A 12,609-nucleotide genomic window follows, 5' to 3' on the forward strand; every position below is an offset into this window, starting at 1 on the left:
ATCTCTCCTCTCTCCTCTCTCCTCGGTTATAGCTCCTCCAGAGAGCCTCCTCTCTCCTCTCTCCTCGGTTATAGCTCCTCCAGAGAGCCTCCTCTCTCCTCTCTCCTCGGTTATAGCTCCTCCAGAGAGCCTCCTCTCTCCTCTCTCCTCGGTTATAGCTCCTCCAGAGAACCTCCTCTCTCCTCTCTCCTCGGTTAGAGCTCCTCCAGAGAGCCTCCTCTCTCCTCTCTCCTCTCTCCTCGGTTATAGCTCCTCCAGAGCCTCCTCTCTCCTCTCTCCTCTCTCTTTGGTTATAGCTCCTCCAGAGAGCCTCCTCTCTCCTCTCTCCTCGGTTATAGCTCCTCCAGAGAGCCTCCTCTCTCCTCTCTCCTCGGTTATAGCTCCTCCAGAGAGCCTCCTCTCTCCTCTCTCCTCGGTTATAGCTCCTCCAGAGAGCCTCCTCTCTCCTCGGTTATAGCTCCTCCAGAGAGCCTCCTCTCTCCTCTCTCCTCGGTTAGAGCTCCTCCAGAGAGCCTCCTCTCTCCTCTCTCCTCTCTCCTCGGTTATAGCTCCTCCAGAGCCACCTCTCTCCTCTCTCTTTGGTTATAGCTCCTCCAGAGAGCCTCCTCTCTCCTCTCTCCTCGGTTATAGCTCCTCCAGAGAGCCTCCTCTCTCCTCTCTCCTCTCTGCTCGGTTAGAGTTCTTCCAGAGAGCCTCCTCGACGCTCGATCCTCGGTCCTCGAAGTGCATTTAGAGAAATGAGATTTCGTTCAACATGGCGCGCTGAAATCCATTTCCGAGTCACTACCGGAGGACCGAGGAGTCGAGGAGTCGAGGAGGGGAAATGAGTGAAATAAGAAACCTTCAAACACTTCTATATATCCTGTGGTTACTGTTTAAAGCAGACGAACAGATCAAATCAGTGACGACGAAACGCAGAAAACAAGTGAAGGAAGTGATTTTATTGTCGGGTTGAAAATGCATCACACATGCAAACAGCCAAGCCGTGTACCGAGGATATTTTATTAGCAAACCAGAGAGAAGTAAACAAAAACAAACACAGGTGAAGGAACTGAATCTGCAGTTTCTGTACAGGTCCCAATATACTACAATATATACTTTTATACAACTGGATTACATTTCATGTCAGTGTACGGCACAAAGAAAAAACTTCAAGTCACAGCAGCGTCGTCATTTTCCCCTTTCCGCCCAACGTCTCTGTCTGTGAGCGTTAGCATGCTACGCTAACGTTCCTCTTTTCCTCGAACAAAAGTGCACAATCTCACCGCAAAACCTCATCGAGCCGAGAGTTAAAGAACCGATTCACATCTTTACATCTGTTTCAAACACAACAGATGAAACTAAAACAGGGTCGAACATGAGATCTCAAACTAAATACGGTGTGAAACGAACAGATTTCCTGAAAAACATTTTGACTTTTAGCCATTTTTTAAGGTTCGTTATTTTAAGAGATACAATTCCTTGTGTTTAATTTGTGTGTTTAGCTTAGCATATATTTTATAACCTGACACAGAACACCTGTACAACCACAACTTTACCGTCACACGGAGCCATGCTAGCAGTTCCCCTCCGTTACCAGTCATTTTGGGGAAGGTCAGGGGGATTAACCAAATATCAGGTGTGTGTGTGTGTGTGTGTGTGTGTGTGTGTGTGTGTGTGTGTGTGTGTGTGTGTGTGTGTGTGTGTGTGTGTGTCAACGTTAACTACTGACAGTGAAGGCCTCCTCACTTTATACACTACCTCCTGCGATTAGATGCTTTTTAAAAGACTCCATTTCCCAGCATCCTTTGGGGCCTTTTCTAAAATACAAAAATCTAAATAAATGAAAACAAGTAGTTTTTTTTTCCTCCATAATAATAATTTCCCGTGTCTTCCGGTCTCTGATCGTCTGGAAACGTTCTCAGGTTGGTTTTGATGAAGGGTTAATATTCTGGGGTTCCATCAGATTAAAGGGTCCTCATTCTAAAGCCAATGGAAGTGTTTTTGGAGGATCTTACGCGCATTAGAAATTCAACTTTAAGGCAAAAAATAGATTTTTTGTTGTGATTTTTCAAACAAATCCGGCTCTGTAGTTTCTCTGCTTCCACAGGCAGGAAACTACAGAGCCGTGCAAACAAGGAGCAGTGCCACCTGCAGGAAACTAGGAGTAACTGCAGTTTGTCTTTATGTTCAAACGTGTGTTTTATACAAACATCCAGTCGATATTAAACTCTGAATCTGAAATATACAACGTACGGCTGCTTGGGAAGAATTGGGACATTCATTCAACATGTTTGTGGAGCTTTTAGAGGCAAATGTGTCGCTCATTTGGAATTTACGTGATCCAGAATTGTCTCAAATATCTGATAACAACATATCAGCCAAAATGTATGATTTTCTTTTTACATTATTTGTTATTTACAGTGTAAAAAATAACCTTTTTTCTCTCTAAATGACCTCACTTTTCTTTGGCATTTCAAGCGTTTACACCCAAACTGATATCCCTGCTTCACGTTTCTGTTTTCAAACGGTAAATAAAACGCTTTCGAGTTTTAAAACTGCGAAGAAATCAAAGTGATAACGTGTTTGACCTGCAGGCGGCACAGAGCTTCAGACGTTAAATATCAAGCGATCGGATCAGTTTCAGATACGATGAAGGCGTCGAGGCGGCGTTTCTTTATAGGAAGCATGTCTGCATGACCCCCACCCCCCCCTAAAAAAAAACAGAATAAGAGTTCTCTATCTACAGGAATGCAGCGTCTCGAGCCTCCGATCTCCCGTTTTGAATTTGGTGCCAAAATATTGGAATGCAGTGAATTACATCGTCACAGCAGACAGAAGGAGAAGCAGGAGCTAAATCTGAACGCCATGTTTTTACTGCAGTTAAAGTGAAGGTTCATGTGTGTGTAGCAAAGTGCATAGAGTCTATTTACACACACACACACACACACACACACACACACACACACACACACACACACACACACACACACACACACACACACACACACACACACACACACACACACACACACACACACACACACACACACACACACACACACACACACACACACACACACACACACACACACACACACACACACACACACACACACACACACACACACACACACAGCGTTAGTGGAGCAGCAGAGTGAGGATGACGCAGCGAAGACGAGGGAAACACAAAGAAGCGGTTGTTCCGAGCGAGAGGCGGGGAAGGAGTGAATGATTTAGTGATCAGGAGTGATCAGGAGTGATCCATTGGCTCGATGGCACCATCAGGCCCCGCCTCCTGGCTCTCCATCTGCTCCGGTTCCTCCTTGGGGTCCGGTTTCCCGTCCGGAGGTTTTTCCACAGACGTTGGTTGTTGTTCTGCAGAATTTGGTTGTTGTTTTACAGACGGTTGTTGTTGATCCGCAGACGTTGGTTTTTCCCCAGACGTTTGTTGTTGTTGTTGTTGTTGTTGGCTAAAATAAAATCAACATGAAATTAAAGAAACAGGTTAGTTCATACCAAACTGTAATCATGAAGACTCTTTAATCCTGCTGCTGCTAAAGAGTCCTGTTAATATGGACGAGAGCAGGTAAGACAAAATGTCTCTTCTACATCAACATGTGTATGGTGATGTAGAAGAGACATGGAGAAGAGGGGACACATGTTGATGTAGAAGAGACATGGAGAAGAGGGGACACATGTTGATGTAGAAGAGACATGGAGAAGAGGGGACACATGGTGATGTAGAAGAGACATGAAGAAGAGGGGACACATGTTGATGTAGAAGAGACATGAAGAAGAGGGGACACATGTTGATGTAGAAGAGACATGAAGAAGAGGGGACACATGTTGATGTAGAAGAGACATGGAGAAGAGGGGACACATGTTGATGTAGAAGAGACATGGAGAAGAGGGGACACATGTTGATGTAGAAGAGACATGAAGAAGAGGGGACACATGTTGATGTAGAAGAGACATGAAGAAGAGGGGACACATGTTGATGTAGAAGAGACATGAAGAAGAGGGGACACATGTTGATGTAGAAGAGACATGAAGAAGAGGGGACACATGTTGATGTAGAAGAGACATGAAGAAGAGGGGACACATGTTGATGTAGAAGAGACATGAAGAAGAGGGGACACATGGTGATATAGAAGAGACATGAAGAAGAGGGGACACATGGTGATATAGAAGAGACATGAAGAAGAGGGGACACATGGTGATATAGAAGAGACATGAAGAAGAGGGGACACATGGTGATATAGAAGAGACATGAAGAAGAGGGGACACATGGTGATATAGAAGAGACATGAAGAAGAGGGGACACATGTTGATGAAGAAGAGACATGAAGAAGAGGGGACACATGTTGATGTAGAAGAGACATGAAGAAGAGGGGACACATGTTGATGAAGAAGAGACATGAAGAAGAGGGGACACATGTTGATGTAGAAGAGACATGAAGAAGAGGGGACACATGTTGATGTAGAAGAGACATGAAGAAGAGTGGACACATGTTGATGTAGAAGAGACATGAAGAAGAGGGGACACATGTTGATGTAGAAGAGACATGAAGAAGAGTGGACACATGTTGATGAAGAAGAGACATGAAGAAGAGGGGACACATGTTGATGTAGAAGAGACATGAAGAAGAGGGGACACATGTTGATGTAGAAGAGACATGAAGAAGAGTGGACACATGTTGATGTAGAAGAGACATGAAGAAGATGGGACACATGTTGATGAAGAAGAGACATGAAGAAGAGAGGACACATGTTGATGTAGAAGAGACATGAAGAAGAGGGGACACATGTTGATGTAGAAGAGACATGGAGAAGAGGGGACACATGTTGATATAGAAGAGACATGAAGAAGAGGGGACACATGTTGATGTAGAAGAGACATGAAGAAGAGGGGACACATGTTGATGTAGAAGAGACATGAAGAAGAGTGGACACATGTTGATGTAGAAGAGACATGAAGAAGAGTGGACACATGTTGATGTAGAAGAGACATGAAGAAGAGGGGACACATGTTGATGTAGAAGAGACATGAAGAAGAGGGGACACATGTTGATGTAGAAGAGACATGGAGAAGAGGGGACACATGTTGATGTAGAAGAGACATGAAGAAGAGGGGACACATGTCGATGTAGAAGAGACATGGAGAAGAGGGGACACATGTTGATGTAGAAGAGACATGAAGAAGAGGGGACACATGTTGATGTAGAAGAGACATGGAGAAGAGGGGACACATGTTGATGTAGAAGAGACATGGAGAAGAGGGGACACATGGTGATGGAGAAGAGATAAATGTAGTTCACCTCCTGACGGCGGTGGTGGTGGTGGTCCCCTCCCTCAGGTGCCGCTCCATGGAGGCCTGGATGCTGGACACCATGTCCTGCAGCTGGCGGCGCTGCTGCTCCATCAGACCCGGGTCGGGGCGCCCGCCCTCCTTCATCCTCACGAAGCCCGGCGCCATGCGCACCAGCTCTGGGATCTGAGACAAATCTGGAGCTCCTCGTGTCACGCTGGAGCTCAGGTCCACGCCACTGCTGTGCTGCCGCGTGATTGGACGGTGCTCCGGAGGGGAGGAGCTTCCTAGATAGAAAGAAAGGAACCAACATAAGAACATAACACATCACACACATCTCAAGAACATCCATTCATCTGTTTGCAACTCAAATATATCAGTGTTCCACTTACTGTACAGACTCTTCTGCACTTTCTTTTATTTTCCATTTGATCTGTTTTCACGGTGCGTCCACACGGCAGCGTCGCGTTGAAGCGTGCCGGTGGGCGTGTCTGGCGTGCGACCAACAACCAATCACATGAATCTCCCACCCCGGAAAACACATGCACGCGCTTTGATTGGCTAGCGCTTGTTCTGGCATATGATTTGATTGGCTGGCGCTTCCGCCGACGCTTGAAAAGTTGAACTTTTGGAAGCGAGCGACGGAGTCAAAGCGAGCAACGGAACCACAATGCAGTTCGGTAAAGCTCGGCGTCACCCCATTCAAAGTGCTTCTCCGTTGAAGCACGCAACGCTGCCGTGTGCACGCACCGTTATTGTGTTGCTCTGTCGGAGGAGCCTGTGACCTCAGATTGTCATAACTACACGGTAGCTCTGACAATGAAAGCCTTAACACTTGAAGCTTGAAAAGTAGAAAGCCAAAGTAGAAAGATGGGTCTTCAGTTGTTTTTAAAAAGCTTCAACAGAGAGTTCCAAAGCGTTGGAGCCACGACTTGAAAGTCACCTTTAAATACATCTTTATTCTCTCGTTATTAAAAACAAGCCAGTCCAAACACTCGTGAATCCTTCAAAACATCTCTCACTCCTTCACTCTAGCTTTCAATAAGATAAGACAAGGTAAGATAAGAAGTACTTTATTGATCCATAAAAAACAAGGCAATAAGAGAAATGAATACATTAGAAATAAACAATCCAAAATATTTTCTGAAATAGAATTAAATAGCATTAAAAAGTAAAAGAATAGACATGTGCAAATACAATACAAACTTCCAGAAACAAAATACAATGCAGGATATTATGAAGTATTATTACATGGCTTAGTTGAATACTCGATTCTGATTGGTCAATTCAAAACACGTGACACGTTGTTAATCCAGTAGTACAGACCGCTGTCAAGGACTTGTTGCCCGTTGCTAAGGACGCTCACATCTGCAGAAAGAAGTCCGGTCGATTGAACTGTATACAGTCCGAAAAGCAAACTGTTTGCTTGTCTTTAGTTTCCCGTTGTCTCCCGTCTGAGAGCAACATGGAGGATTTTAATATACATTTGAATATATTTGGAGAGCACAGTAATTTGGATGAATGGTTTGTGGCCGATGAGTCCCCAGCGAAGAAAAGAAAAAGACAAGATGGACAAGAAAACAGCGGAGAAGTAACGGGGCAGAAACCCTCCTTTGTACGCAGCGGTCCAGACAGAGACATCAAACGGCCACACATATTCAGAGTGCAGTTCCTTTGGCATCAGGGCAGGGGTATCTATACTCTCCAAGGTTTGACATCATGCATCGTGCTACTTTTAAAGCAAGCAACGATGTTTTCAAGTCTGTAATCAAAAAGCAAAGCGCTATCGAAGCAGTTCCTGCCTACGTAGTTCAAACGGTAACAACAGACTATTTCTCTGAGCGGATGCATGTCATTTTAAATCAATAATAGCTAACTATTTTTTAAATCAATAAAAACATTTTCTAAATCTATAAAAGCATTTCAATTAATATTAGGAGTCATATCGTTACTTTGTGCAGCGACTTGGTCATTCTGAAGAACACCTAAAGTCCACTGCACCACAGCCTATCTGTCCCTAACAACACCCATCTGTCCCAACAACAACAACAACACCTATCTGTCCCTAACAACACCCATCTGTCCCAACAACAACAACAACACCTATCTGTCCCTGACAACACCGTTCTGTCCCAACAACAACAACAACACCTATCTGTCCCTAACAACACCCATCTGTCCCAACAACAACAACAACAACACCTATCTGTCCCTGAAAACAACACCTATCTGTCCCTAACAACAACAACAACAACACCTATACATCCCTAACAACAACACCTATACATCCCTAACAATAACACCTATCTGTCCCTAACAACACCCATCTGTCCCAACAACAACAACAACACCTATCTGTCCCTAACAACACCCATCTGTCCCAACAACAACAACAACACCTATCTGTCCCTGACAACACCGTTCTGTCCCAACAACAACAACAACACCTATCTGTCCCTAACAACACCCATCTGTCCCAACAACAACAACAACAACACCTATCTGTCCCTGACAACAACACCTATCTGTCCCTAACAACAACAACAACAACACCTATCTATCCCTAACAACAACACCTATCTATCCCTAACAACAACACCTATCTGTCCCTAACAACAACACCTATCTGTCCCTAACAACAACACCTATCTATCCCTAACAACAACACCTATCTGTCCCTAACAACAACACCTAGCTGTCCCTAACAACAACACCTATCTGTCCCTAACAACAACACCTATCTGTCCCTAACAACAACACCTATCTGTCCCTAACAACAACACCTATCTGTCCCTAACAACAACACCTATCTATCCCTAACAATAACACCTATCTGTCCCTAACAACAACAACACCTATACATCCCTAACAATAACACCTATACATCCCTAACAACAACACCTATCTGTCCCTAACAACAACAACACCTATACATCCCTAACAATAACACCTATACATCCCTAACAATAACACCTATCTGTCCCTAACAACAACAACACCTATACATCCCTAACAATAACACCTATACATCCCTAACAACAACACCTATACATCCCTAACAACAACACCTATACATCCCTAACAATAACACCTATCTGTCCCTAACAACAACACCTATCTGTCCCTAACAACAACACCTATCTATCCCTAACAACAACACCTATCTATCCCTAACAACAACACCTATCTGTCCCTAACAACAACACCTAGCTGTCCCTAACAACAACACCTATCTGTCCCTAACAACAACACCTATCTGTCCCTAACAACAACACCTATCTGTCCCTAACAACAACACCTATCTATCCCTAACAATAACACCTATCTGTCCCTAACAACAACAACACCTATACATCCCTAACAATAACACCTATACATCCCTAACAACAACACCTATCTGTCCCTAACAACAACACCTATCTATCCCTAACAACAACACCTATCTATCCCTAACAACAACACCTATCTGTCCCTAACAACAACACCTAGCTGTCCCTAACAACAACACCTATCTGTCCCTAACAACAACACCTATCTGTCCCTAACAACAACACCTATCTGTCCCTAACAACAACACCTATCTGTCCCTAACAACAACACCTATCTGTCCCTAACAACAACACCTATCTATCCCGAACAACAACACCTATCTGTCCCTAACAACAACACCTATCTGTCCCTAACAACAACACCTATCTGTCCCTAACAACAACACCTATCTGTCCCTAACAACAACACCTATACATCCCTAACAACAACACCTATACATCCCTAGCAACAACACCTATCTATCCCTAACAACAACACCTATCTGTCCCAAACAACAACACCTATCTGTCCCTAACAACAACACCTATACATCCCTAACAACAACACCTATACATCCCTAGCAACAACACCTATCTGTCCCCAACAACAACAACACCTATCTGTCCCTAACAACAACACCTATACATCCCTAACAACAACACCTATACATCCCTAGCAACAACACCTATACATCCCTAACAACAACACCTATCTATCCCTCACAACAACACCTATCCATCCCTCACAACAACACCTATCCATCCCTCACAACAACACCTATCTATCCCTAACAACAACACCTATCCATCCCTAGCAACAACACCTATACATCCCTCACAACAACACCTATCCATCCCTCACAACAACACCTATCCATCCCTCACAACAACACCTATCTATCCCTAACAACAACACCTATCCATCCCTAACAACAACACCTATCTATCCCTCACAACAACACCTATCTGTCCCTAACAATAACACCTATACATCCCTAACAACAACACCTATACATCCCTAACAACAACACCTATCCATCCCTAACAACAACTCCTATCTATCCCTCACAACAACACCTATCTGTCCCTAACAACAACACCTATCTATCCCTAACAACAACACCTATACATCCCTAACAACAACACCTATACATCTCTAGCAACAACACCCATCTGTCCCTAACAACAACACCTATCTGTCCCTAACAATAACACCTATACATCCCTAACAACAACACCTATACATCCCTAACAACAACACCTATACATCCCTAACAACAACACCTATACATCCCTAACAACAACACCTATCTGTCCCTAACAATAACACCTATACATCCCTAACAATAACACCTATACATCCCTAACAATAACACCTATACATCCCTAACAACAACACCTATACATCCCTAACAACAACACCTATCTGTCCCTAACAACAACACCTATACATCCCTAACAACAACACCTATACATCCCTAACAACAACAACACCTATACATCCCTAACAATAACACCTATACATCCCTAACAATAACACCTATACATCCCTAACAACAACACCTATCTGTCCCTAACAACAACACCTATCTGTCCCTAACAACAACACCTATACATCCCTAACAACAACACCTATACATCCCTAACAATAACACCTATCTGTCCCTAACAACAACACCTATACATCCCTAACAACAACACCTATCTGTCCCTAACAACAACACCTATACATCCCTAACAACAACACCTATACATCCCTAACAACAACACCTATCTGTCCCTAACAACAACACCTATCTGTCCCTAACAACAACACCTATACATCCCTAACAACAACACCTATACATCCCTAACAACAACAACACCTATCTGTCCCTAACAACAACACCTATACATCCCTAACAACAACACCTATACATCCCTAACAATAACACCTATACATCCCTAACAACAACACCTATCTGTCCCTAACAACAACACCTATACATCCCTAACAACAACACCTATACATCCCTAACAATAACACCTATACATCCCTAACAACAACAACACCTATCTGTCCCTAACAACAACACCTATACATCCCTAACAACAACACCTATACATCCCTAACAACAACACCTATACATCCCTAACAACAACACCTATACATCCCTAACAATAACACCTATCTGTCCCTAACAACAACACCTATCTGTCCCTAACAACAACACCTATACATCCCTAACAACAACACCTATACATCCCTAACAACAACACCTATACATCCCTAACAACAACACCTATCTGTCCCTAACAATAACACCTATCTGTCCCACCACCACTCTCATCTGTGATGCCAGCTCTTTAAACTCCCTAAATCTCCAGGTGTTCATGGATGATGTGTTAGAAACAGCTGGATCAGGGTCTTTAGCTAGAACTGTATGAACTCAGATTCATGTAGAGATCAAATCAAACTCTTTCACAGAAAATTATCTTAAATTAAGTGATTTTTCTGATTTGACTGCAACAACCCTCGTTACTGTCACCTTTTCTTCCCCTGATACTTCACATTTCTACACTTTTTTTTTCATCTCAGATTTAATTCTGCTGTTCCACATTCACAGAAACCTTCAGAGGTAAAACCCTCAGGTCATCCATAGTCCTAAAGTATGGGAACACCCTCTCAGTGAAAGTGTGAGTGAAGGTGTGTATGAGTGTGTTAGAGTCAAGATCAGAGAACCACAGCTTTCCTCCGTCCCAGTCCAGATTCACTCTGACCCTCTGGAGCCACTTCAGACCTGAGAGATCAGTGTCTGGACCGGATAGAGAGGAGGCTCTGTATCCACATAACCAGTTATGTATTTTCCATAATCCAGACCGTATGTCTCCCTTCCACTGTGCAGACTCTGCTAACACACCCAGTGACCAGCCTGTTCTGCCTCCAACCTGGACGTCCCAGCTGTGAGTCCCTGAGTCAAAGCCCTCAGAGCCCAGGACAGAGCGTAGATCCAGCCTCTCTGGACTATCAGGACGTACCTGCAACCATTCTCCTCGTCTCACACAGGTCAGATCTTCAGACAGGACGATTTTTGGATCAGCAGTGTTTGGGTCCAGGACCACAGGATGGTAGGACACCATGTCCTTCATCTTGCTCCAGATGTTGAAGCTGAGGTTGCCCAGGTGTTTGGCCTGGTCTATCAGAGCTCCTGAGGGCAGCTGTGGAGCCTCCAGCAGGGGGCGCTGCAGCCTCTCCACTGCAGCCTTGCAGCTGAACAGGAAGGAGACGTCTTCAGCTCTCAGCTCCTCCTCTGTGGCTCTGACTGTGTGAGAAAGAGCTGCCATCTCTCTGCTCACAGCCTCCATCTTCTCCTCCATCATCCTCCTCTTCTGCTTCTCTTCCTCCCTCAGTGCAGCCATCCTGGCCTCCTCTTCCTCTTTTAGAAACTGGTGAAGCTTCTCAAACTGCTCCTTAATCAGCGTCTCTGTCTGTCGAGCCTGGACCTTCATGTGTTTAAATGTTTGATCAAACTTCACTTGACCTCGTTTCAAAGTCTCTAACTTCTCCTTCAGAGGCTGCAGAGACTTCTGGAGCTCCTCTCTGAGATCCTGAGCAGCTTCATCCATGGGTCTGAATCTGTGCTCGCTGTGTTTCTCTGAATCTCTGCAGACGAGACACACTGGCTGCTGATGGTCCAGACAGAAGAGTGTGAGTCTCTCAGAGTGCAGACTGCAGAGAGCCTCTGGAGGTCTCTGCTCTCTCTCCAGTAAGAAGCTCTCACACAAGTTCTTTAAGGTAAAGTTAGCAGGAAGTGAGTTCTTTGAATGTCCCGTCTTACAGACCGGACACTCCTTCCCTTCTTTCTCTCTCCACCAGCTCTGCACACAGTCTCTACAGAAGCTGTGGCAGCAGGACAGGATGACGGGATCTTTAAATATTTCATGGCAGACCGGACAGCTGAGGTCTTTCTCTAACCTGGAAGCCATGATTCTCCGGTTGAATCTGAGCACAGAGCAGCAGCCGCTCCCTGT

At 44.4% G+C, this 12,609-nt stretch overlaps 2 protein-coding genes and 1 long non-coding RNA gene across 3 annotated transcripts in view; all 3 read right to left on the bottom strand.

Annotated features, from left to right (window-relative positions):
* Positions 1-921: 921 nt before the first annotated feature.
* vcpip1 (valosin containing protein (p97)/p47 complex interacting protein 1) overlaps positions 922-12,609 on the bottom strand; it is a 30,195-nt gene continuing 18,507 nt past the window's right edge. Inside the window, exons 6-7 of the mRNA XM_079648977.1 lie at positions 5,301-5,577; positions 922-3,452 (exon numbers count right to left, since the gene is read on the bottom strand). Of these exons, the coding sequence (XP_079505103.1) occupies positions 3,233-3,452; positions 5,301-5,577 (497 nt within the window). The 3' untranslated portion in view covers positions 922-3,232. The remainder of the gene's footprint in view (positions 3,453-5,300; positions 5,578-12,609) is intronic.
* LOC307018682 lies at positions 6,348-8,168 on the bottom strand. Its single transcript, XR_013802474.1, has 2 exons — positions 7,594-8,168; positions 6,348-7,515 (listed from the first exon to the last, which is right to left on the bottom strand). It is a non-coding gene; the product is annotated as an uncharacterized lncRNA (long non-coding RNA).
* Positions 10,871-12,600, bottom strand: LOC307018656 (nuclear factor 7, ovary-like). Its single transcript, XM_079649000.1, has one exon. The coding sequence runs from the start codon at positions 12,562-12,564 to the stop codon at positions 11,179-11,181; it is 1,386 nt and encodes a 461-aa protein (XP_079505126.1). The 5' UTR covers positions 12,565-12,600; the 3' UTR covers positions 10,871-11,178.

The sequence above is a fragment of the Notothenia rossii genome (genome assembly GCF_949606895.1).
Source record: "Notothenia rossii genome assembly, chromosome: 9".
NCBI lineage: Eukaryota > Metazoa > Chordata > Actinopteri > Perciformes > Nototheniidae > Notothenia > Notothenia rossii.